The sequence below is a fragment of the Astyanax mexicanus genome, chromosome 8 (assembly GCF_023375975.1).
Source record: "Astyanax mexicanus isolate ESR-SI-001 chromosome 8, AstMex3_surface, whole genome shotgun sequence".
Taxonomy (NCBI): Eukaryota; Metazoa; Chordata; class Actinopteri; order Characiformes; family Acestrorhamphidae; genus Astyanax; species Astyanax mexicanus.
In genome coordinates, this window is record NC_064415.1 from 13,708,111 (window position 1) to 13,732,785 (window position 24,675).

Here is a 24,675-nt window from a genome sequence, read left to right on the forward strand (position 1 = left end):
AGGCAATTCCTAACGTATTCCAAATGGTTTTTAAGTGGTTATTAGGGAGTTTCTAATATTTTCCAGGTGGTTGCTAACTGGTTGCTATGGTATCTGGGGTGGTTGCTAAGGTGTTGCTAGGTGGTTGCTAAGGTGTTGCTATGGTATCTGGGGTGGTTGCTAAGGTGTTGCTAGGTGGTTGCTAGAGGGTTGCTAGGTGGTTGCTAAGGTGTTGCTATGGGATCCGGGGTGGTTGCTAAGGTGTTGCTATGGTATCCGGGTTGGTTGCTAAGGTGTTGCTAGGTGGTTGCTAAGGTGTTGCTATGGTATCCAGGGTGGTTGCTAAGGTGTTGCTAGGTGGTTGCTAAGGTGTTGCTAGGTGGTTGCTATGGTGTTGCTATGGTATCCGGGGTGGTTGCTAAGGTGTTGCTAGGTGGTTGCTAAGGTGTTGCTATGGTATCCAGGGTGGTTGCTAAGGTGTTGCTAGGTGGTTGCTAGGTGGTTGCTAGGGTGTTGCTAGGTGGTTGCTAAGGTGTTGATTTGGTATCCAGGGTGGTTGCTAAGGTATTGCTAGGTGGTTGCTAAGGTGTTGCTATGGTATCCGGGGTGGTTGCTAAGGTGTTGCTAGGTGGTTGCAAGGTGGTTGCTAAGGTGTTGCTAGGTGGTTGCTAGGGTGTTGCTAGGTGGTTGCTAAGGTTTTGCTAGATGGTTGCTAAGGTGTTGCTATGGTATCCAGGGTGGTTGCTAAGGTGTTGCTAGGTGGTTGCTAAGCTGTTGCTATGGTATCCGGGTGGTTGCTAAGGTGTTGCTAGGTGGTTGCTAAGGTGTTGCTATGGTATCCTGGGTGGTTGCTAAGGTGTTGCTAGGTGGTTGCTAGGCAGTTGCTAAGGTGTTGCTATGGTATCCTGGGTGGTTGCTAAGGTGTTTCTATGTGGTTGCTAAGGTGTTTCTATGTGGTTGCTAAGGTGTTGCTAGGTGGTTGCTAAGGTGTTGCTATGGTATCCGGGGTGGTTGCTAAGGTGTTGCTAGGTGGTTGCTAGGCGGTTGCTTAAGTGTTGCTATGGTATCCGGGGTGGATGCTATGGTGTGGTTGCTAAGGTGTTGCTAGGTGGTTGCTAAGGTGTTGCTATGGTATCCAGGGTGGTTGCTAAGGTGTTGCTAGGTGGTTGCTAAGGTGTTGCTATGGTATCCTGGGTGGTTGCTAAGGTGTTTCTAGGTGGTTGCTAAGGTGTTGCTAGGTGGTTGCTAAGGTGTTGCTATGGTATCCAGGGTGGTTGCTAACGTGTTGCTAGGTGGTTGCTAGGTGGTTGCTAGGGTGTTGCTAGGTGGTTGCTAAGGTGTTGCTAGGTGGTTGCTAAGGTGTTGCTATGGTATCCAGGGTGGTTGCTAAGGTGTTGCTAGGTGGTTGCTAAAATGTTGCTAGGTGGTTGCTAAGGTGTTGCTATGGTATCCGGGGTGGTTGCTAAGGTGTTGCTAGGTGGTTGCAAGGTGGTTGCTAAGGTGTTGCTAGGCGGTTGCTAAGGTGTTGCTATGGTGTCTAGGGTGGTTGCTAAGGTGTTGCTAGGTGGTTGCTAAGATGTTGCTATGGTATCTGGGGTGGTTGCTAAGGTGTTGCTAGGTGTATCTAACTGGTCGCTAGGCAGTTGCTACCATTTCTAAAGTGGTTGCTAAGCAGTTGCTAGGCAGTTGCTAACGTTTTCCAGGTGGTTGCTAAGGTGTTGCTATCTGGTTGCTAGGCAGTTGCTAACGTATTACACATGGTTGCTAAGTGGTTGCTAGGCAGTTGCTAATGTTTTCCAGGTGGTTGCTAAGGTGTATCTAACTGGTTCCTAGGCAGTAGTAGATAAAAAGAAAGAGTGTTAAATGTAGAAGTACAGAAAAAGGGAGAGCCTGAAATAGAGAAGTAGAGAGAAAATCAGCGTGAGAAGTAGAGAAAGAACACCCGAGAATGTGAGAAAAAGAGTGACAAGTAGAGAGAAATATTGAGCGAGAGAAAGAGAATTAGGGAAAAAGAGAGATCGAGAAATAAAGAAGTAGAGAAAGAAAAAGGATGTAGTAGAGAGATAGATAGAAAGAGAAAGCAAGACAGAAAAGTAGAGTGAAAGAGAAGTAGAGAGAAGAGCGAGAAATAAAGAGAGAGTAAGAGAGAAATAGAGAAATAGAAAAGTAGAAAGAAAGAGACATAGAAAAGTAGAGAGAGTGAGAAAGAGAGAGTGAGAAATAGAGAAGTAGAGAGAGAGTGAGAAAGAGAGAGTGAGAAATAGAGAAGTAGAGAGAGTGAGAAATAGAGACGTAGAGAGAGAGTGAGAAAGAGAGTGAGAAATAGAGAAGTAGAGAGAGAGTGAGAAATAGAGACGTAGAGAGAGAGTGAAAAAGAGAGTGAGAAATATAGAAGTAGAGAGAGTGAGAAATAAAGAGAAATAGAGACGTAGAGAGAGAGTGAAAAAGAGAGTGAGAAATATAGAAGTTGAGAGAGTGAGAAATATAGAAGTAGAGAGAGAGAGTGAGAAATAGAGACGTAGAGAGAGAGTGAGAAATAGAGACGTAGAGAGAGAGTGAGAAAGAGTGAGAAATAGAGAAGTAGAGAGAGTGAGAAATAGAGACGTAGAAAAGAGTGAGAAAGAGAGAGTGAGAAATAGAGAAGTAGAGAGAGAGTGAGAAATAGAGACGTAGAGAGAGAGTGAGAAATAGAGAAGTAGAGAGCAAAAGAGAGAGTGAGAAGTAGAGAGCAAAAGAGAGAGTGAGACAGAGAAGTAGAGAGCAAACGAGAGAGTGAGAAGTAGAGAAGTAGAGAGCAAAAGAAAGAGTGAGAAATAGAGAAGTAGAGAGAGAGTGGGAAAGATAGAGTGAGAATTAGAGAAGTAGAGAGAGAGTGAGAAAGAGAGAGTGAGATAGAGAAGTAGAGAGAGAGTGAGAAAGATAGAGTGAGAATTAGAGAAGTAGAGAGAGAGTGAGAAAGAGAGAGTGAGATAGAGAAGTAGAGAGAGAGTGAGAAATAGAGACGTAGAGAGAGTGAGAAAGAGAGAGTGAGATAGAGAAGTAGAGAGAGAGTGAGAAATAGAGTGAGAAATAGAGACGTAGAGAGAGAGTGAGAAAGAGAGTGAGAAATAGAGAAGTAGAGAGCAAAAGAGAGAGTGAGAAGTAGAGAAGTAGAGAGCAAAAGAAAGAGTGAGAAATATAGAAATAGAGAGAGAGTGGGAAAGAGAGTGAGAATTAGAGAAGTAGAGAGCGAAAGAGAGAGTGAGAAAGAGAGAGTGGTTGCTAAGCAGTTAATAGGTGGTTGCTAAACCCTGGCTGGGGTGCCGGGGTGTCCAAACTTTTGACTGATAGCTGCTCCATACAGCAGCTCCTCCATACACTCACAGTACTGGAGGAGCAGGGGAGAGAAGGGGTTCCGTGCGCAGAGCTGCTCGTGTGCGAGATGGAACTCTGGGCCCCCCATTCATTTCTATGGGAAAACTTCGTACGAAAATTGTACGAAAACCGTACGTCGTATCGCTTCGCAACCTGCTATTAATTTAAAGATCTCGGTAAGATCTATAAGCTCGCCAAATTTGGTCTTCGTATCTCAAAAATTGTGGCGGTTACGGACGTTTAAAATTTCGCCCCATTCATTCCTATGGGGAAAAAATGCGTACGTTTACGAAGTTTTTACGAAAACCGTACGATAAATCGCTCCAAAAAGCACAAGCACGCTAAGTTGGCATAGGTCCTACGATCCGTGAAAGTTTCGTGATTCTACGTTGAAAGCTCTAGGAGGAGTAGCGTACAGAAAAAAAGGCGTAAGAATAATAATAATAACTAGAAAAGGTAAAGTTCGTGAACAAACTTTAAGTTGGCTTGGAAAAGAACGCTAATAACGTTAAAAAGTTAAAATGGTTGCTAAGCTTTTTCCGTCTGAAGAGTGTGAAGACTCATTGATTTGCTGTTAACGCTAAATGCTAAAAACGCTGAAATCTAAAAACATTTGGTTAAACGCTGAAATCTAAAAATGTTTGATTAAACGCTGAAATCTAAAAACTTTTGTTTAAACGCTGAAATCTAAAAACATTTGGTTAAACGCTGAAATCTAAAATTGTTTGATTAAACGCTGAAATCTAAAAACGTTTGGTTAAACGCTGAAATCTAAAAACATTTGGTTAAACGCTGAAATCTAAAAACGTTTGATTAAACGCTGAAATCTAAAAACGTTTGGTTAAACGCTGAAATCTAAAAACGCTTGTTTAAATGCTGAAATCGTAAAACTTTTGGTTAAACTTTTGATTGCTAATGTGTTGCTAGGCGGTTGCTATTATTTCTGAAAAAGCTGCTAAGCTGTTGCTAGGCAATTGCTAATGTTTTCCAGGTGGTTGCTAGGCAGTTGCTAAGTGGTTGCTAGGCAGTTGCTAACGTTTTCCAAGTGGTTGCTAGGCAGTTGCTTAGTGGTTGCTAGGCAGTTGCTAACGTTTTCCAGGTGGTTGCTAAGTGGTTGCTAGGCAGTTGCTAACATATTCCAGGTGGTTGCTAGGCAGTTGCTAAGTGGTTGCTAGGCAGTTGCTAACGTTTTCCAGGTGGTTGCTAAGTGGTTGCTAGGCAGTTGCTAACGTATTCCAGGTGGTTGCTAGGCAGTTGCTAAGTGGTTGCTAGGCAGTTGCTAACGTTTTCCAGGTGGTTGCTAAGTGGTTGGTAGGCAGTTGCTAACGTTTTCCAGGTGGTTGCTAAGTGGTTGCTAGGCAGTTGCTAACGTTTTCCAGGTGGTTGCTAGGCAGTTGCTAAGTGGTTGCTAGGCCATTGCTAACGTTTTCCAAGTGGTTGCTAGGCAGTTGCTAAGTGGTTGCTAGGCAGTTGCTAACATTTTCCAGGTGGTTGCTATGTGGTTGCTAGGTAGTTGCTAACATATTCCAGGTGGTTGCTAGGCAGTTGCTAAGTGGTTGCTAGGCAGTTGCTAACGTTTTCCTTGTGGTTGCTAAGTGGTTGCTAGGCAGTTGCTAACGTTTTCCAGGTGGTTGCTAGGCAGTTGCTAAGTGGTTGCTAGGCAGTTGCTAACGTTTTCCAGGTGGTTGCTAAGTGGTTGCTAGGCAGTTGCTAACGTATTCCAGGTGGTTGCTAGGCAGTTGCTAAGTGGTTGCTAGGCAGTTGCTAACATTTTCCAGGTGGTTGCTAAGTGGTTGCTAGGTAGTTGCTAACATATTCCAGGTGGTTGCTAGGCAGCTGCTAAGTGGTTGCTAGGCAGTTGCTAACGTTTTCCAGGTGGTTGCTAAGTGGTTGCTAGGCAGTTGCTAACGTTTTCCAGGTGGTTGCTAAGTGGTTGCTAGGCAGTTGCTAACGTTTTCCAGGTGGTTGCTAGGCAGTTGCTAAGTTGTTGCTAGGCAGTTGCTAACGTTTTCCAGGTGGTTGCTAAGTGGTTGCTAGGCAGTTGCTAACGTATTCCAGGTGGTTGCTAGGCAGTTGCTAAGTGGTTGCTAGGCAGTTGCTAACGTTTTCCAGGTGGTTGCTCAGTGGTTGCTAGGCAGTTGCTAATGTTTTCCAGGTGGTTGCTAAGTGGTTGCTAGGCAGTTGCTAACGTATTCCAGGTGGTTGCTAGGCAGTTGCTAAGTGGTTGCTAGGCAGTTGCTAACGTTTTCCAAGTGGTTGCTAGGCAGTTGCTAAGTGGTTGCTAGGCAGTTGCTAACGTTTTCCAGGTGTTTGCTAAGTGGTTGCTAACTGGTTGCTAGGCAGTTGCTATAATTTCTAAAGTGGTTGCTAAGTTGTTGCTAAGTGGTTGCTAGGCAGTTGCTAATGTTTTCCAGGTGGTTGCTAAGGTGTTGCTAAGTGGTTGCTAAGCAGTTAATAGGTGGTTGCTAAAACCTGGCTGGGGTGCCGGGGTGTCCAAACTTTTGACTGATAGCTGCTCCATACAGCAGCTCCTCCATACACTCACAGTACTGGAGGAGCAGGGGAGAGAAGGGGTTCCGTGCGCAGAGCTGCTCGTGTGTGAGATGGAACTCTGGGCCCCCCATTCATTTCTATGGGAAAACTTCGTACGACAATTGTACGAAAACCGTACGTTGTATCACTTCGCAACCTGCTATTCATTTAAAGATCTCGATAAGATCTATAAGCTCGCCGAATTTGGTGTTCGTATCTCAAAAATTGTGGCGGTTACGGACATTTAAAATTTGGCCCCATTCATTCCTATGGGAAAAAAATGCGTACGTTTACGAAGTTTTTACGAAAACCGTACGATGTATCGCTTAAAAAAGCACAAGCAACCTATTCGGGTATAGGTCCTACGATACTGCAAAGTTTCGTGGTTCTACGTCAAAAGCCCTAGGAGGAGATAGTGATTAAATTTTGCGAATAGAATAATAATAATAAGAATAAGATTACGAAGAACAACTAGAAAAGGCAAAGTTCGTGAACGAACTTTAAGTTGGCTTGGAAAAGAACACTAATAACGTTAAAAAGTTAAAATGGTTGCTAAGCTGTTTCTGTCTGAAGAGTGTGAAGAGTCGTGGATATGCTGTTAACTTTTGGCTAAACGCTAAATAACAAAAACGCCGAAATCTAAAAATGTTTGGTTAAACGCTGAAATCTAAAAACGTTTGGTTAAACGCTGAAATCTAAAAACGTTTGGTTAAACGCTGAAATCTAAAAACGTTTGGTTAAACGCTGAAATCTAAAGACGTTTAGTTAAACGCTGAAATCTAAAAACGTTTGTTTAAATGCTGAAATCGTAAAACTTTTGGTTAATCTTTTGATTGCCAATTTGATGCTAGGCAGTTGCTATCATTTCAGAAGTGGTTGCTAAGCTGTTGCTAGGCAGTTGCTAATGTTTTCCAGGTGGTTGCTAAGCTGTTGCTAACTGGTTGCTAGGCAGTTGCTAACATATTACAGGTGGTTGCTAAGGTGTTGCTAGGTGGTTGCTAGGTTGTTGCTAGGGTGTTGCTATGGTATGCGGGGTGGTTGCTAAGATGTTGCTAGGTGGTTGCTAGGTGGTTGATAACTTGTTGCTAGGTGGTTGCTAAGGTGTTGCTATGGTATCCGGGGTGGTTGCTAAGGTGTTGCTAGGTGGTTGCTAGGCAGTTGCTATCATTTTCCTAGTGGTTGTTAAGGTGTTGCTGAGTGGTTGCTAGGCAGTTGCTAACGTTTCCCAGGTGGTTGCTAAGTGGTTGCTATGCAGTTGCTAACGTTTTCCAGGTGGTTGCTAGGCAGTTGCTAAGTGGTTGCTAGGCAGTTGCTAACGTTTTCCAAGTGGTTGCTAGGCAGTTGCCAAGTGGTTGCTAGGCAGTTGCTAACGTTTTCCAGGTGGTTGCTAAGTGGTTGCTAGGCAGTTGCTAACGTTTTCCAGGTGGTTGCTAGGCAGTTGCTAAGTTGTTGCTAGGCAGTTGCTAACGTTTTCCAGGTGGTTGCTAAGTGGTTGCTAGGCAGTTGCTAACGTATTCCAGGTGGTTGCTAGGCAGTTGCTAAGTGGTTGCTAGGCAGTTGCTAACGTTTTCCAGGTGGTTGCTCAGTGGTTGCTAGGCAGTTGCTAACGTTTTCCAGGTGGTTGCTAAGTGGTTGCTAGGCAATTGCTAACGTATTCCAGGTGGTTGCTAGGCAGTTGCTAAGTGGTTGCTAGGCAGTTGCTAACGTTTTCCAAGTGGTTGCTAGGCAGTTGCTAAGTGGTTGCTAGGCAGTTGCTAACGTTTTCCAGGTGGTTGCTAAGTGGTTGCTAGGCAGTTGCTAACGTTTTCCAAGTGGTTGCTAGGCAGTTGCTAAGTGGTTGCTAGGCAGTTGCTAACGTTTTCCAGGTGGTTGCTAGGCAGTTGCTAACATTTTCCAGGTGGTTGCTAGGCAGTTGCTAAGTTGTTGCTAGGCAGTTGCTAACGTTTTCCAGGTGGTTGCTAAGTGGTTGCTAGGCAGTTGCTAACGTATTCCAGGTGGTTGCTAGGCAGTTGCTAAGTGGTTGCTAGGCAGTTGCTAACGTTTTCCAGGTGGTTGCTCAGTGGTTGCTAGGCAGTTGCTAACGATTTCCAGGTGGTTGCTAAGTGGTTGCTAGGCAGTTGCTAACGTATTCCAGGTGGTTGCTAGGCAGTTGCTAAGTGGTTGCTAGGCAGTTGCTAACGTTTTCCAAGTGGTTGCTAGGCAGTTGCTAAGCGGTTGCTAGGCAGTTGCTAACGTTATCCAGGTGGTTGCTAAGTGGTTGCTAGGCAGTTGCTAACGTTTTCCAGGTGGTTGCTAGGCAGTTGCTAAGTGGTTGCTAGGCAGTTGCTAACGTTTTCCAAGTGGTTGCTAGGCAGTTGCTAAGTGGTTGCTAGGCAGTTGCTAACGTTTTCCAGGTGGTTGCTAAGTGGTTGCTAGGCAGTTGCTAACGTTTTCCAGGTGGTTGCTAGGCAGTTGCTAAGTGGTTGCTAGGCAGTTGCTAATGTTTTCCAGGTGGTTGCTCAGTGGTTGCTAGGCAGTTGCTAACGTTTTCCAGGTGGTTGCTAAGTGGTTGCTAGGCAGTTGCTAACGTTTTCCAGGTGGTTGCTAGGCATTTGCTAAGTGGTTGCTAGGCAGTTGCTAACGTTTTCCAAGTGGTTGCTAGGCAGTTGCTAAGTGGTTGCTAGGCAGTTGCTAACGTTTTCCCGGTGGTTGCTAAGTGGTTGCTAGGCAGTTGCTAACGTTTTCCAGGTGGTTGCTAGGCAGTTGCTAAGTGGTTGCTAGGCAGTTGCTAACGTTTTCCAAGTGGTTGCTAGGCAGTTGCTAAGTGGTTGCGAGGCAGTTGCTAACGTTTTCCAGGTGGTTGCTAAGGTGTTGCTAAGTGGTTGCTAGGCAGTTGCTAAGGTTTTCCAGGTGGTTGCTAAGGTGGTTGCTAAGCAGTTATTAGGTGGTTGCTAAGCCCTGGCTGTGGTGCCGGGGTGTCCAAACTTTTGACTGATAACTGCTCCATACAGCAGCTCCTCCATACACTCACAGTACTGGAGGAGCAGGGGAGAGAAGGGGTTCCGTGCGCAGAGCTGCTCGTGTGTGAGATGGAACTCTGGGCCCCCCATTCATTTCAATGGGAAAACTTCGTACGACATTTGTACGAAAACCGTACGACATATCGTCGAAACGTTAAAATTTTCGGAAAGAACGCGGTAAGTTCTATAGACCGTCCGATTTTTGTCTTTGTATGTCAAAAATTGTTACCTACACAAACGTTCAAAGTTGTCCCCCATTCATTTCCTATGGGAAAAAAAAGCGTACGTTTACGAAGTTTTTACGAAAACTGTACGATGTATCGCTTAAAAAAGCACAAGCAACCTATTCGGGTATAGGTCCTACGATACTGCAAAATTTCGTGATTCTACGTCAAAAGCCCTAGGAGGAGATGCGTATAGAAATTTGAGCGCGGAATAATAATAATAATAATAATAATAACTAGAAAAGGCAAAGTTCGTGAACGAACTTTAAGTTGGCTTGGAAAAGAACACTAATAACGTTAAAAAGTTAAAATGGTTGCTAAGCTGTTTCTGTCTGAAGAGTGTGAAGAGTCGTGGATATGCTGTTAACTTTTGGCTAAACGCTAAATAACAAAAACGCCGAAATCTAAAAATGTTTGGTTAAACGCTGAAATCTAAAAACGTTTGGTTAAACGCTGAAATCTAAAAACGTTTGGTTAAACGCTGAAATCTAAAAACGTTTGGTTAAACGCTGAAATCTAAAGACGTTTAGTTAAACGCTGAAATCTAAAAACGTTTGTTTAAATGCTGAAATCGTAAAACTTTTGGTTAATCTTTTGATTGCCAATTTGATGCTAGGCAGTTGCTATCATTTCAGAAGTGGTTGCTAAGCTGTTGCTAGGCAGTTGCTAATGTTTTCCAGGTGGTTGCTAAGCTGTTGCTAACTGGTTGCTAGGCAGTTGCTAACATATTACAGGTGGTTGCTAAGGTGTTGCTAGGTGGTTGCTAGGTTGTTGCTAGGGTGTTGCTATGGTATGCGGGGTGGTTGCTAAGATGTTGCTAGGTGGTTGCTAGGTGGTTGATAACTTGTTGCTAGGTGGTTGCTAAGGTGTTGCTATGGTATCCGGGGTGGTTGCTAAGGTGTTGCTAGGTGGTTGCTAGGCAGTTGCTATCATTTCTAAAGTGGTTGCTAAGTGGTTGCTAGGCAGTTGCTAACGTTTTCCTAGTGGTTGTTAAGGTGTTGCTGAGTGGTTGCTAGGCAGTTGCTAACGTTTCCCAGGTGGTTGCTAAGTGGTTGCTATGCAGTTGCTAACGTTTTCCAGGTGGTTGCTAGGCAGTTGCTAAGTGGTTGCTAGGCAGTTGCTAACGTTTTCCAAGTGGTTGCTAGGCAGTTGCCAAGTGGTTGCTAGGCAGTTGCTAACGTTTTCCAGGTGGTTGCTAAGTGGTTGCTAGGCAGTTGCTAACGTTTTCCAGGTGGTTGCTAGGCAGTTGCTAAGTTGTTGCTAGGCAGTTGCTAACGTTTTCCAGGTGGTTGCTAAGTGGTTGCTAGGCAGTTGCTAACGTATTCCAGGTGGTTGCTAGGCAGTTGCTAAGTGGTTGCTAGGCAGTTGCTAACGTTTTCCAGGTGGTTGCTCAGTGGTTGCTAGGCAGTTGCTAACGTTTTCCAGGTGGTTGCTAAGTGGTTGCTAGGCAATTGCTAACGTATTCCAGGTGGTTGCTAGGCAGTTGCTAAGTGGTTGCTAGGCAGTTGCTAACGTTTTCCAAGTGGTTGCTAGGCAGTTGCTAAGTGGTTGCTAGGCAGTTGCTAACGTTTTCCAGGTGGTTGCTAAGTGGTTGCTAGGCAGTTGCTAACGTTTTCCAAGTGGTTGCTAGGCAGTTGCTAAGTGGTTGCTAGGCAGTTGCTAACGTTTTCCAGGTGGTTGCTAAGTGGTTGCTAGGCAGTTGCTAACATTTTCCAGGTGGTTGCTAGGCAGTTGCTAAGTTGTTGCTAGGCAGTTGCTAACGTTTTCCAGGTGGTTGCTAAGTGGTTGCTAGGCAGTTGCTAACGTATTCCAGGTGGTTGCTAGGCAGTTGCTAAGTGGTTGCTAGGCAGTTGCTAACGTTTTCCAGGTGGTTGCTCAGTGGTTGCTAGGCAGTTGCTAACGATTTCCAGGTGGTTGCTAAGTGGTTGCTAGGCAGTTGCTAACGTATTCCAGGTGGTTGCTAGGCAGTTGCTAAGTGGTTGCTAGGCAGTTGCTAATGTTTTCCAAGTGGTTGCTAGGCAGTTGCTAAGCGGTTGCTAGGCAGTTGCTAACGTTATCCAGGTGGTTGCTAAGTGGTTGCTAGGCAGTTGCTAACGTTTTCCAGGTGGTTGCTAGGCAGTTGCTAAGTGGTTGCTAGGCAGTTGCTAACGTTTTCCAAGTGGTTGCTAGGCAGTTGCTAAGTGGTTGCTAGGCAGTTGCTAACGTTTTCCAGGTGGTTGCTAAGTGGTTGCTAGGCAGTTGCTAACGTTTTCCAGGTGGTTGCTAGGCAGTTGCTAAGTGGTTGCTAGGCAGTTGCTAATGTTTTCCAGGTGGTTGCTAAGTGGTTGCTAGGCAGTTGCTAACGTTTTCCAGGTGGTTGCTAAGTGGTTGCTAGGCAGTTGCTAACGTTTTCCAGGTGGTTGCTAGGCATTTGCTAAGTGGTTGCTAGGCAGTTGCTAACGTTTTCCAAGTGGTTGCTAGGCAGTTGCTAAGTGGTTGCTAGGCAGTTGCTAACGTTTTCCCGGTGGTTGCTAAGTGGTTGCTAGGCAGTTGCTAACGTTTTCCAGGTGGTTGCTAGGCAGTTGCTAAGTGGTTGCTAGGCAGTTGCTAACGTTTTCCAAGTGGTTGCTAGGCAGTTGCTAAGTGGTTGCTAGGCAGTTGCTAACGTTTTCCAGGTGGTTGCTAAGGTGTTGCTAAGTGGTTGCTAGGCAGTTGCTAAGGTTTTCCAGGTGGTTGCTAAGGTGGTTGCTAAGCAGTTATTAGGTGGTTGCTAAGCCCTGGCTGTGGTGCCGGGGTGTCCAAACTTTTGACTGATAACTGCTCCATACAGCAGCTCCTCCATACACTCACAGTACTGGAGGAGCAGGGGAGAGAAGGGGTTCCGTGCGCAGAGCTGCTCGTGTGTGAGATGGAACTCTGGGCCCCCCATTCATTTCAATGGGAAAACTTCGTACGACATTTGTACGAAAACCGTACGACATATCGTCGAAACGTTAAAATTTTCGGAAAGAACGCGGTAAGTTCTATAGACCGTCCGATTTTTGTCTTTGTATGTCAAAAATTGTTACCTACACAAACGTTCAAAGTTGTCCCCCATTCATTTCCTATGGGAAAAAAAAGCGTACGTTTACGAAGTTTTTACGAAAACCGTACGATGTATCGCTTAAAAAAGCACAAGCAACCTATTCGGGTATAGGTCCTACGATACTGCAAAATTTCGTGATTCTACGTCAAAAGCCCTAGGAGGAGATGCGTATAGAAATTTGAGCGCGGAATAATAATAATAATAATAATAATAATAAGAAGATTACGAAGAACAGTAAGTTGGCTTTTCCAAGCCAACTTAATAATAATAAGAAGATTACGAAGAACAGTAAGTTGGCTTTTCCAAGCCAACTTAATAAGTTGGCTTTTCCAAGCCAACTTAATAATAATAATAATAATAATAAGAAGAAGATTACGAAGAACAAGAAGTTGGCTTTTCCAAGCCAACTTAATAATAATAAGAAGAATAAGAAGAACAGTAAGTTGGCTTTGACAAGCCAACTTAATTAACTCACTAAACTTCCCCTGTCCAGTGTTTTCCATGGAACCCTACTACTCCTAGTGGTCAGTGGTGATAAATGCACTCTGCAGGTCTGCCTGCTCTTTCTGAAGCTGCTCAGTGTTGTGGGGGTGAATCAGGGATGAGGAAATGTCTGGGGTGGGCGGGATGTTTTTGGGGGGGATGTAATCCGGACAGGCATTCCCTCTTCGCCTGCAGAGGATGACCTCATTATTTTAAAATGGGTATGAGAGAGACACTGCTTAACGACAGGTGAGGAGAGGGGATGAGTGCAGTTAACAGAGCAGGACCACCAGCTGGAGACACACACACACACACACATAAATACATACATACTTAGAATGAATGAGGGGATTCTATTTAGAAGCACTTTGTATCTTAAGACGCTGATGGCCCGTAAATTTGTTGAGACAACTGACACAATTTGCATAACTCTGTTTATAGAATCTGTTTATAGATTATCTCTTTCTCTCTCTCTCTCTCTCTCTCTCTCTCTCTCTCTCTCTCTATCTATCTATCTATCTCTCTCTCTCTCTCTCTCTCTCTATCTCTCTCTCTCTCTCTCACGTACACACTCACACACACACACACACTGTTGGAATTTGCTCTCTCAGCTGTCTCTCTGGTGTCCTATAGCTCCCAATTTAGCCTCCTTCTTCACCCTCCTTCCCTCTGTCCATCTTTCCATTCCCACATCTCATTTGGTCCCTCTTTCACTGTCTTTTTACAACATCTTTTCTTAAATCTTTTTCAATAAATATAACGGGTAGCTTTATTTGTTCAGCCCATCTCTGAAACCCATTATATAAAATAACAACGCTCCAGTATTTTCTTCTGGTGGGTGCTCCCTTTTACAAAACTATCTTTCTACCAATTGATGGTTTGTAACAGGTTAGGGTTAAAGTTAGCAATTTAAACTTTTAAATCAATTGATAAATATATGTTGACATAGAACTGTTCATCCAAGCCAACAACCTTCCAGGTCATGTTATAGAACCATGTTTTTAAATGGATGTGAGTCTAAAGAACTTAAAACTAAAGTTGTGTAAAAGCCTCCACATAATGTACAAATTCTATACTAATTCATTCATTGGATGGTCTGATATAGAACTATGTTTGTAAATGGGATGTGTGACTCAGATTAATGTAAAAATGTTCTTCTATACTCAATAATTGTTTCTGTTCTTGTTTTTTTATTTTGAATTTTTAGTTTTTTAATAGTGCTCTCAGACAATTTGACAAAAATGTGTCCAATTAATTACATGCTCTGTATTTCATTGCATTCATCATCAAAGTATTTTAAACTGTCAGTTCAATTGAATTTTAGCTGAGGAGTAAATGCTCCCTGTAATGTTTATCAGTTAGTAATAGATGCTGAAAAGTCCTGTAGCTATATCTCTGACAACCCTATACCAATTTATTCTAGTTGCACCTTTATTTACCTAAACATTTCAAACTATTATAGAAGACGTTCACATGTGCCAGAGGTTATTTTCAGAGGATTCTAGGTTACTTATGTCTTAAAGAGTAAATATACTATAAATGTTTATATTACCAGCTAAAATATGTTGATCTTTAATAATAAAATATACCAGCTTTGATTATTAATGTTTAAACATGAGATGCAAATATTAACAGAATTTTGATATTTGTCAATATTTTGATGAAAAGTTTAATTAGCATAGTCTAAATACAATAATAGTGTATGTACTTTTTTATTTATTTTTATTTTTTTTCCCTGGTGGCTTTTAATTTGAAGCAAAAAGTGACAGATTAGCCTATCAGGTAACTGGCGGTGCTAGCAGCTAACTGGCTTTTCCACACTGATTTAAAGGCTGGTGTTTGATAACAGATGAACGGTGCTGTGCTGGTTATATTAGTAGGTTCTGGGCTTTAATATAATGTGTGGATTTTGGTTTTAGTTTACTCTATTTTTAGTTATTATACTCAAAACACAGCAATGCAGCTAGCGGCTCAATGCTAGCTAACAGCCGAACTCAGCAGTAGGATTGGAGGGCGTTAGCTTGGATGCTAACTGACGGTTTTCGGAGATGAATTAATGTTTTATATCAGAACAATGTTATTGTACTGGTTAGAGATGGCACGTTGTGCTGTTTGATATGTGTAGGTCAGGGGTGTCCAAACTACGGCCCGCGGGCCATTTGCGGCCCGTTTCCTTTTTTGGAGCGGCCCGCGAGGTATTTTAGAAATAGAGTAAAAGTTGGCCCGCTGTTTTTAGCAGGTTTTTATAATGTGAGATTCAAAGTTTTAACGCTAGGTGTCAGAAACGGGCCAAAGAGTCTAAAAGCGTAGAGAGTGCTGAGTTGTAGCACAGAAAAACGGTCCAAAGAGTCTAAAAGTTGCCGTAATGAAGGAGTTTAATATTAAGAGACATCATGAAATTAAACATCAATTTGAAAAATCTTAGTTTACACAACACTGTCCAAGATAAAGACAGTAAGTCAAGTAAAATGGTGTGTAAATGAAATAATCCGGAAAAAAGTATTATTTAAAGTGGTATATTTCATTATTTCTTTTATTACAGAGTGTGGCCCGTGACTTCAAATATATTTCTCCTTCTGGCCCCCAACAAAAAATGTTTGGACACCCCTGGTGTAGGGTGTCTGTAGGTTACTCTGGTCTTCAGTTATTCTTTATTTTAATTGTATTACGGCATTTTAGCACATGCTGCTTGTGCCGAAATCTGACTCCCCTTGGAGTGCAGGCTCGTTCACGCAGCAGTATGTTTACAAATGCTTAGACTGGGAATTAATTTATTTACTGTAAAAGAGTCTTTAATTAATGTAACAGATCTATATCGGATTTTAGTCTGTGCATGATCACCCCACTGTGAGGAGGTAAAAGCAAAAAGATATATAGAGAAAAATAAAGTATATAAATATACTGAAAATGAGTTTTTCCCACTCTGGAACGTTCTCTCTTCTACTTCACACATTCTAAACATTTCTTTTAAAATTTCTCCAATTTTCCCTCTCATTCATTCATTCTCTTTTACTTTCTTTTTTTCTTTCTCTCCCTCTCTCTTCTCACACTCTTTCTCTCTCAACTCACAACTTATCTCTCTCGCTGTCCTTGTTTTTCTGTATCTCTTTCTCTCTTCACTCTATCATCTCTCTCTTCTAGTCTCTAAAATTTTACTGTTTCACTCTCTCTCACACATCTCTCTCTCTTTGTCTCATTAATATTTCTTTACTGTCACAGTGTATCTCTCTCTCTCTCTCTCTCTCTCTGTGTCTTTTATTCTCTCTCTGGGTGATGCTGCAGTACATCACCCACTCCTGCACTTTCTCTTTCTGTAACTTCCTTAGTGCTCTTTTATAAAGATCACTCACTGCTTCCTGTACTCCAACACACACATATACACAAACAAACAAACACACACGCACACACTCATTTTTAGCGCAGGCCCTGCTGCCCTACTCGCCCACACTGCTGGCTCTGAGTTCTGTAGGGTCTTGTTTAGCGGAAGCTGATTTTGAGATGAAGGCAATACAGAATAATAACCGCCTTCACTGATGACACACAGAGCATTCTGCTCCACACACACACACACACACAGCACAGTCAGGTGAAACAGTCTTGTTCTGAATGGCTTGGGACTTTGTGTTTTTAGAGAAAAGCGAGTCCAAAAATAGATCACAGAATTAATAAAAGGGTAAAAGGTGTGCTTTACTTTGAATATACCTTTACAATTTAATGCTAATGTCTCTCTCTCTCTCTTTCTTTTTTCTTTCTCTGTGTAACTTAGACTTTCACAGCCTGGTGTAACTCTCACCTGAGGAAGGCTGGCACTCAGATTGAGAACATTGAGGAGGATTTCAGAAATGGCCTTAAGCTCATGCTGCTGCTGGAGGTCATCTCAGGTAACCTCAATGATGCTGTGCTGAGAAATCACTAAAACTCTAATGAATCAAAGGTTAATATGAAGATTAATGTCCTAGCTTTAGACATTATGGTCCATAGAGATGTTTGCAGTAGACGATTCTTTATTAATACTCATTCAGCTCATACAGTAATATCATAATTGTGGGATTATCAGAGAAAGGTTGTTAGTACAAATCAGTGAGAGTTCTGGCACTGAGCTGCCATCACGTTTCCCAGGAACTGACTGAAACCTGCTTAATCTGAGGCTCATATTTACATACAGTGGCATGTTGGGCTTCCAGAAGACCTCAAGTGATAGAATTTTGGTTGAGACCTGTCCCGGTTGTTGTAAATTAGAATTTAATTGGTTCATTCCTGTCATAATTGAATTGGCTGCTAATATGATGCATTCAGTTCTATCTGTGCAGTCCTAACCAATGGGAGAGTACGTTTAGTTGTACATATCTCAAAAATGCTGGGATTGGACATTATATTAGTTTTAATTCCCAGAAATCAATAGACCTTGTGTGGTTAGCCCCAACTAGGAAAATAAAAAATGGATGTAATTGATGGCCTCTATCAAGGACAGTGTTGGGGCCAGGAGGGGTTAATGTCTTGTGGTTTAGATCCAAACCAATGTGGGATTAAAGTGATAGTGTTTGAAGCATTGCTAGTAATAGGGGAAGAGATCATATGAACGGGGATTAGGTAGCTGTGCAAATACACACACACAGCTTGTCTAATCTGTAGAGAAGTACTTTTAATACAATAGGAACTGGATACTCTCTGAAGCAAATCTATTAACCTCCATACTTGAAGCTAGATGTGGGCTGTAGAGGGGTATAACGCCCCCTGCATTGCGCAGTGGAGCTGTGTGTTCTGGAATGATGGAGCTCCATCCAGTACTTTTGGGGTGAGTTTTGGGATATTTGGAATGATGAGTTAAGATGGTGATCATTCAAAACCTAGACATTTCTAATGTTCTTATTAATGAATGCAATCAAATCCTCACAGCACTGCTCCAGAATGTTGTATAAAGCTTTTCCTGGACTGGTAGAGATTGTTACTCCAACAAAAGTAGGATCAACTCTTTTAGTACTCCTGAGTTCCCTGAGAACCAAATACCTGCTTCATTTACAATGATTGAATGCTAATGTAAATAGTTTTTACATGGCTGCCTAGTATTTTTGTAATTTACTGTAAATGTAGGTCTGAGTATGTCTGTATATATCTCTGCCTGGCAGTACACTGACATTAGTCTAAATACAGACCGTCATTATGAGCTAAGCTTTAGTGGCAGTAGCTCGGAACGTCTGTGAGAGCAGTTGTGAGCTCATAGGGCAGAACAGCTGCTGTCTGCAGATCAGTGACACACGTACTATCAGAAAATGCTTCCATGTGGTAAACCCACAGTTTAGAGCAGTGCATTATGGCTAATAATTGTTCTAAGGGAGTTTTTTATAGTTGGTTGCAGTTTGTTTAAAGACTGTAAATAAAGAAGTATTGTTTTAGGAGTGACTAGGAAAGTAACGTGTTTTATTTGTATTATCTGTGTATAACATTCCACGATTCACAGTGTCACACATGTACTGAGAATACATCATAAAAGGTATTACCACCTACAGTGGACAGTGCAGTGGATTGTAATGATTGTGACCCCCAGCATCTGGCTAGAATTGTCTGTGGATGTGTTTTCTGCCAGACTTGTTTACACATTCAATACAGGAGGTTCTGTAGCTTCCATGCGAGATGGCAAATGTCATGGAACATGATACTAGTTTCTATCCTGTGACATTTTTCATGTCTGTGTAAAGCAGTACAAAAATGAAATGTTTTAACAAAGAAATTTCTGCAGTTTGTAAAACACATCATAAATCAAATGTGGACTTTTTGTTTGGACTTTTTTAATAACTGATTGAAAAGATTTTTGAAAGGGAAAGAGGCCTATTGCTTGTTTCCTCTTCATTCAGTGTTTCTTCGGAAATCAAAAACTTTAACAGGGAGTTGGTTCTACTGTTCTGGGAAGTATTTGTGAAGATCTGATTGCATTCAGTAAGGTCAGGTACTGATGTTGGATCATTTAGATCTGGACACCCAAAGCACCGATCCAGTTCATCTTAAATGTACTGTATGGCTCACATGCGGTTACTCAAGAATGTTCTACTTGACTGGCCACATGGTTTTGTGGAAGTTATGAATACTGACTGAATGCAACTTCATGTTCTTGTTCACACTTGCTGTGAAGTATTGTTTTGCTATTATTGATCAAGAACCTGATTTTCTGATTGACAGGTGAAAGGCTGCCCAAGCCAGACAAAGGCAAGATGCGTTTCCACAAAATCGCCAACGTCAACAAGGCTCTGGACTTCATCTGCAGCAAGGGAGTCAAGCTGGTGTCCATTGGGGCTGAGGGTGAGGACGTGTGTATGGGTCTGTTGGTCTTTAATTTAGACCAAGAGAACCAAAATCCAGATTTTAATTGAAAATAGAGGAATCATTCTTCTGTATTCTTGATATATATGTACAAGAAATGTGCTATGAAAGGAGGTTCTAATCCAGGAACAGTTAGCTACATTGTGATTAAAGCAAGCACTGCATATCAGCACTGTCCAATGAAAAACAGGTATCTTCATTTTTGTCAATTTTTAGTTTACTACATAAATTTTACACATCCCTGTCCCTTACACTGTGCTTCATATTGACTTCCATTAAAAGTTCTGAAAGGTTTTTTTTCTCCAGAAAAGCTGCTGCTTTAGAGATATTTGTTTTTAATTGGACAGCAAAGATATGTTTGCTAAATGCATTTTTGAGATTTAACATTTTATTCTTTGGAATAAAGGATAAATGCAAGTTGCCATATTTACTTTGAATTAAATCCGATTTATGAAATCAAGCTATATGTTTGAATTTACTTTATATGCAAATACATTCAAATACACACTGTATGTATATGTTAGAAATATTTTATTCTCAAATATTTAGAATGATTTTTATTAGTCTATTCTCTCTCTCTCTCTCTCTCTCTGCAGAGATTGTTGATGGTAATGTGAAGATGACCCTTGGAATGATCTGGACCATCATCCTGCGTTTTGCGATCCAGGACATCTCTGTAGAAGGTGCGTGCCAAGGCTGGCCCCTGCCTCGTCCAAGGAATCTGATCTTCCAGTTCATTAGGAGACTGTTGTGAAATAAATAAGTGAATGACGCATGGTGTTCAGACGCTGTGTGTGTTCTTCCCACGTAAAGACGAGCTGACATCATCTGATTAGTGATTAATGCAGCGCCTACGTGATTTCTTAAACAAGACACGTTAAAAAAAACATGAACAGTCTTGTTTTCAATCAAGCACTCATTATCAACCAAATAACAGTAATTAAAAACAAGTGCCTGCAGTCATTCCTCTCACCACCTTCCTGTGTGTGTTTTAAAATCCACCCCCTCAGAGACTTCTGCTAAGGAGGGTCTGTTGCTGTGGTGTCAGAGGAAGACTGCCCCCTACAGGAATGTTAATGTACAGAACTTCCATATCAGGTGAGTGTGTCTGATATCGGCTGTGTTATTTATGTAATTTATAAAGATTTTAAGCACAATAATTGTAATTAAATGTGAAGAAATCTTAGGACACCATTTCATCAATTTTTTTGTAAATTGTATTTTTATTTTTTTTTTAGTTTCAAAACATGCTGTTCAGTTTTCAGGCCCTTTATGGATGAGTTGACATAACCCACACACACACACACACACAATTTGATTGCATTATTTTTGTGATGCCACAAAACCCAATACGTATCATTTACATATTAGTCTATTCAGCCAACAGCAGCTTAGGCTCTGTCTGTTTAACCTGAACTGATAGGGAGCATTTAAGCACCATATTTCTTAGGTACAAAACAAGGCAGAGAATCTTAAAAACGAGATTTTTGGAAACACTGAGGGTAAAGATTTTTTAAAAACACATCGTTTTCAGTGTGTAAAGGAGGGAGATTGACTTCACATGTATCAGAGGAGGTATGTGTTAGTTTTTACCATCCTAGTGTTAAAAGCATTACTAGTGATGGGGGAGTTCTAATGACTGGGTTTGGTAATTGGCCTTTAAAATCGGATGAAATATAACAAATATATTTATTAGGATAGGGAAGGCTCAGAGTGTTCCAGTCTCTCTGGGTGGGTAGATGGTGCTCTTTCCCCTCATCACTCCTAGGGTGATGTCGATTAGCACCAGGCGTCTGTGAGCTGATGTATCGGAATTGAGTCGCTGCACTTTCCGCCAAACGCTGTGATGCTACTCAGTAATGCTACATCAGAGGTGGAGGTGTGTGCTAGTGTTGACCCTCCTGGTATAGGGCATTATTAGTGGTAGGAGGAGTCCTAATGAGTTGGTGGGGTTATTGGCCGATTAAACTAGGGAGAAAATTGGATAAAAAAAAAAAAAAAAATTGTTAATCTAAAAATCCAGATGTGTGTGGCTGGGGTCTAAATCAACTAGTTAGGTTCAGTTTCAGCAGCCACAATAAGGCGTTATCCTGAAAACTGTTACATAACATTTATTGGTTGAGGCATCATAGTGGGTATCAACATTACTAAATAAACACATCATCATACTTAGCCAAAAATAACCCTTTGTAAGCCACTCTGGAAAAAAACATCAGACCAATGCGGTTTAAGAAAATGTGTATTTTGCCACAGTATTTAGACTAAAAGTCATTTAAACAGAGTTGTTCTAATAAAGAACAGTGATTACAAACTACTGGAAATGCTTTTTTAGTTTGTAGTCTTCTAGTCGTGATGTAAAACTGTCATACTGTCATTCTTTTCTACTTCAGCTTTTCTGGTTACATTTCCAGCACTCTTACTGTCCTCACTATTCTCTCCTCTCCTTTTTATTCTCTCTCTCTTCCTCTCTTCTCCACTTCATTCTTCCTCTTGGCCGTGCTCAGTTGGAAGGATGGCCTTGCTCTGTGTGCCCTCATCCACAGGCACAGACCTGACCTGATTGACTACGCCAAACTGAGAAAGGTGCTTCTTTCTCTTTTGATGGCCTGCCTCTGTCTCTATATATTTGCTTCTTCTTTTCTTTGCTTCTTTTTTACTGTTCTTCCTTCTACTAAGGTTTAAACAATGTCCTGTACCTGTGTATGAGTTTAAACTGACCTGCCGTGTGTTTGTGGGTTCCTCTGGTGTGCAGGACGACCCCATTGGTAACCTGAACACAGCTTTTGAAGTGGCTGAGAAGTACCTGGACATCCCCAAAATGCTGGACGCTGAAGGTGAGCTGGAAGATTTGCTCTGTTTCTAGGTTAGATCAGTTTGAAAACTGGCAGAACTTTCATTGATCCTAATGGATTTAGGTTTAATCCTGATCCAAACAATACACTAACATGTCAAAAGTCATGGGATAGCAGAATGTAAATTGATCATAAAATGTTACCTCAAAGAATGGCCTGAGACCAGCACACCTTTATATGCTGCAAGGTGTTATCTTGTAAATAAGGCTAAACACTGGCCTCTCATTGCAATGATGTGAAATACTGGAGTTGGAGTGAGATCTGATATACTGGGTGCCAGATGCATAGAACAATTCATTTACATTTCTCAACATAAACTAGACATGGTGTGAGCGTGTGCATTTACACACACGTGTCAGCAGTGGGTGCAGCTTAACATAGCCGGATGTACAACTCTGAAAAAAAGAGAGACCACTTAAAAATGATGAGTTTCTTTGATTTTACTAAATTGAAAACCTCTGGAATATAATCAAGAGGAAGATGGATGATCACAAGCCATCAAACCACCAAACTGAACTGCTTGAATTTTTGCACCAGGAATAAAGGCATAAAGTTATCCAAAAGCAGTGTGCAAGACTGGTGGAGGAGAACATGCCAAGATGCATGAAAACTGTGATTAAAAATCAGAGTTATTCCACCAATTATTGATTTCTGAACTCTTAAACCTTAAAGCTCTGCATCTTCTTTGTTATTTCAGCCATTTCTCATTTTCTGCAAATAAATGCTCTAAATGACCATATTTTTTTTGGAATTTGGGAGAAATGTTGTCTGTAGTTTATAAAATAAAACAACAATGTTAATTTTACTCAAACATAAACCTATAAATAGCAAAATCAGAGAAACTGATTTAGAAACTTAAGTGCTCTCTTAATGTTTTCTAGAGCTGTATATATTAGAAGTGTCCACAAACATTTGGACATGGGGACATTTTGCTGACACTTCCTTTCTCCATTTATTCACATTTTTTTTAAGTTTAGACATAATTTGAAACATTGTTCTAAGCATTGTTTTTTACCCTGTGCCAAAATTTTGTAATGGATAGGCCAATAGAAATGCTCCAAAATGACATCATGGTAATGGTAACACTTTACAACAACACTTTTCACATTCAGTTCCAGTAATGTTTTTTTTCTGTGTCTACTATGAAGTTGTTTTGGAGATACAAGGTTTACAGTTGTTGGTACCCTTCCATTAAATAATAAAAACACCACAATGGTCACGGAAATAACTTGAAACTGACAGAGTGATACTCTAATGGAAATTAGGCCTTGCTTGTGAATTGTGGATTATAAATTCATAAAAAAAAACTGGCCTGTTACTTTTGTCATTTACATTTTTTAGTGACCTTTTTTCAGTGCTTCTTGAATGGAAGGGCACCAGCAATTTTGTCCCCTCTGCTGCAGTTATTCTGTTATTATGAACAAAAAGGCCCAAATGTACATCATGCCAAAAGTAAGACTTTTCCTGAATTACATGCTCCTGTTGCCATGGATACAGCTCCTGATGAATTCATATATGAGCACAATCTGCTGGATCTGTGCCCTGATATCTACGCATATCTCACATCTTCTCCATGTACACAAACAAAAAGCACAGCCTTCTTAATCCCCCAACAGAGGGGATTATGATTTATGATATATTGATTTATGATACCAGAGAGCACTCTGCCTTACCCTGCATTCAAAACTTATTGTAGTGATATAAGTACTCTTTTTTTTCTACAGAGTAGTGATTATTAAGTTTTTTCCACATAGTATACTTTGTTTTTACTTGAAATGCAGCTGAGAGCAGTTAGGACAAGTTTGATTATACTTTACCCTGCACTGTAGCACCAGGCCAACATATATACAGTCACTCTTACACAGAATAAAGGTAACTTTCTCTTACAACCTACAACAAGGTCTGACAACACAGAAAATGCAAATATATGATGAACCAGCACTGATGTAAGAGCAACTGTTCATGTGTAGTATAATAAACATTGATGGAAATCTCATTTTTTTTATTCGGTTTAGGTTGAAGTTTTTAGGTTGAATTTCTCTGAACTCATTTTATTGAGTTTTACTGGAAGTAAAGTTTACTCAACTTGTTAACAATAGTTAATCTGACAAACACAATCACTTTTTAGAGTGTAGTGTGTGTATTTACAGTATAATGACTTTTTTTTCATCAGTTCTCTTTTGGTAAAGAAAGGTATAAGTTAAATAAATAAAAGAGAAATATGAACTAATAATAAACTCATTATTTTGTTTCTAAACTGAAAGCAGAAGCTGGAACGACCCTCCCTGCTAAGCCTAATATATTAATTCTAAAAACTGTGGTGTCTGGTCGCTTTTCGCGGGAGTTCTTCTGGCCACTTTTTCTGACTAACGTCACATGTACAGCCTCAGTTTTACTGAATGCGAGCGGCTGGTGGAGCAATGGAGACTTCAGAAGGGGAACTCAGAGCTCAGTAGCTCATTCACTCACAGTAAAAACAAAGTCTTTGAAGTTTCTGACTGAGCATGCTCTCTCTCTCTCTCTCTGACTGAACATAACCTGGATTCGGATTCATCTGCTCTGAAAGGAGACCGCATCACACCCGTCCAGTTTAATAAAATGATTCTTCCGCATGCTTGGTGCAATTACCCTTTCTCACCAGAGAGGGCCCTCAATCGGCAAAACTTACGGACATCAGCTTTAATTAGAATCTTAAGGAGGTTTCTGTTTTTATTCTTTTGCTCTTTCTCTGTCTGATTACTCTTTTCCTTTTTTTTGCCAGACATTGTGAACACCCCAAAGCCTGATGAGAAGGCCATCATGACCTATGTGTCCTGCTTCTACCACGCCTTTGCTGGGGCTGAGCAGGTACAGAACAAATAGGCTGAACAGTG

General features: G+C 41.3%; 1 protein-coding gene across 1 annotated transcript in view; it reads left to right on the plus strand.

Moving 5' to 3' along the window:
• actn3b (actinin alpha 3b) overlaps positions 1 to 24,675 on the plus strand; it is a 63,763-nt gene that overhangs the window by 23,137 nt on the left and 15,951 nt on the right. The window contains exons 2-8 of the mRNA XM_049483100.1: positions 16,402 to 16,516; positions 18,810 to 18,929; positions 19,547 to 19,633; positions 19,961 to 20,048; positions 21,455 to 21,533; positions 21,703 to 21,784; positions 24,564 to 24,649. Coding sequence (XP_049339057.1) covers positions 16,402 to 16,516; positions 18,810 to 18,929; positions 19,547 to 19,633; positions 19,961 to 20,048; positions 21,455 to 21,533; positions 21,703 to 21,784; positions 24,564 to 24,649 — 657 coding nt within the window. The remainder of the gene's footprint in view (positions 1 to 16,401; positions 16,517 to 18,809; positions 18,930 to 19,546; positions 19,634 to 19,960; positions 20,049 to 21,454; positions 21,534 to 21,702; positions 21,785 to 24,563; positions 24,650 to 24,675) is intronic.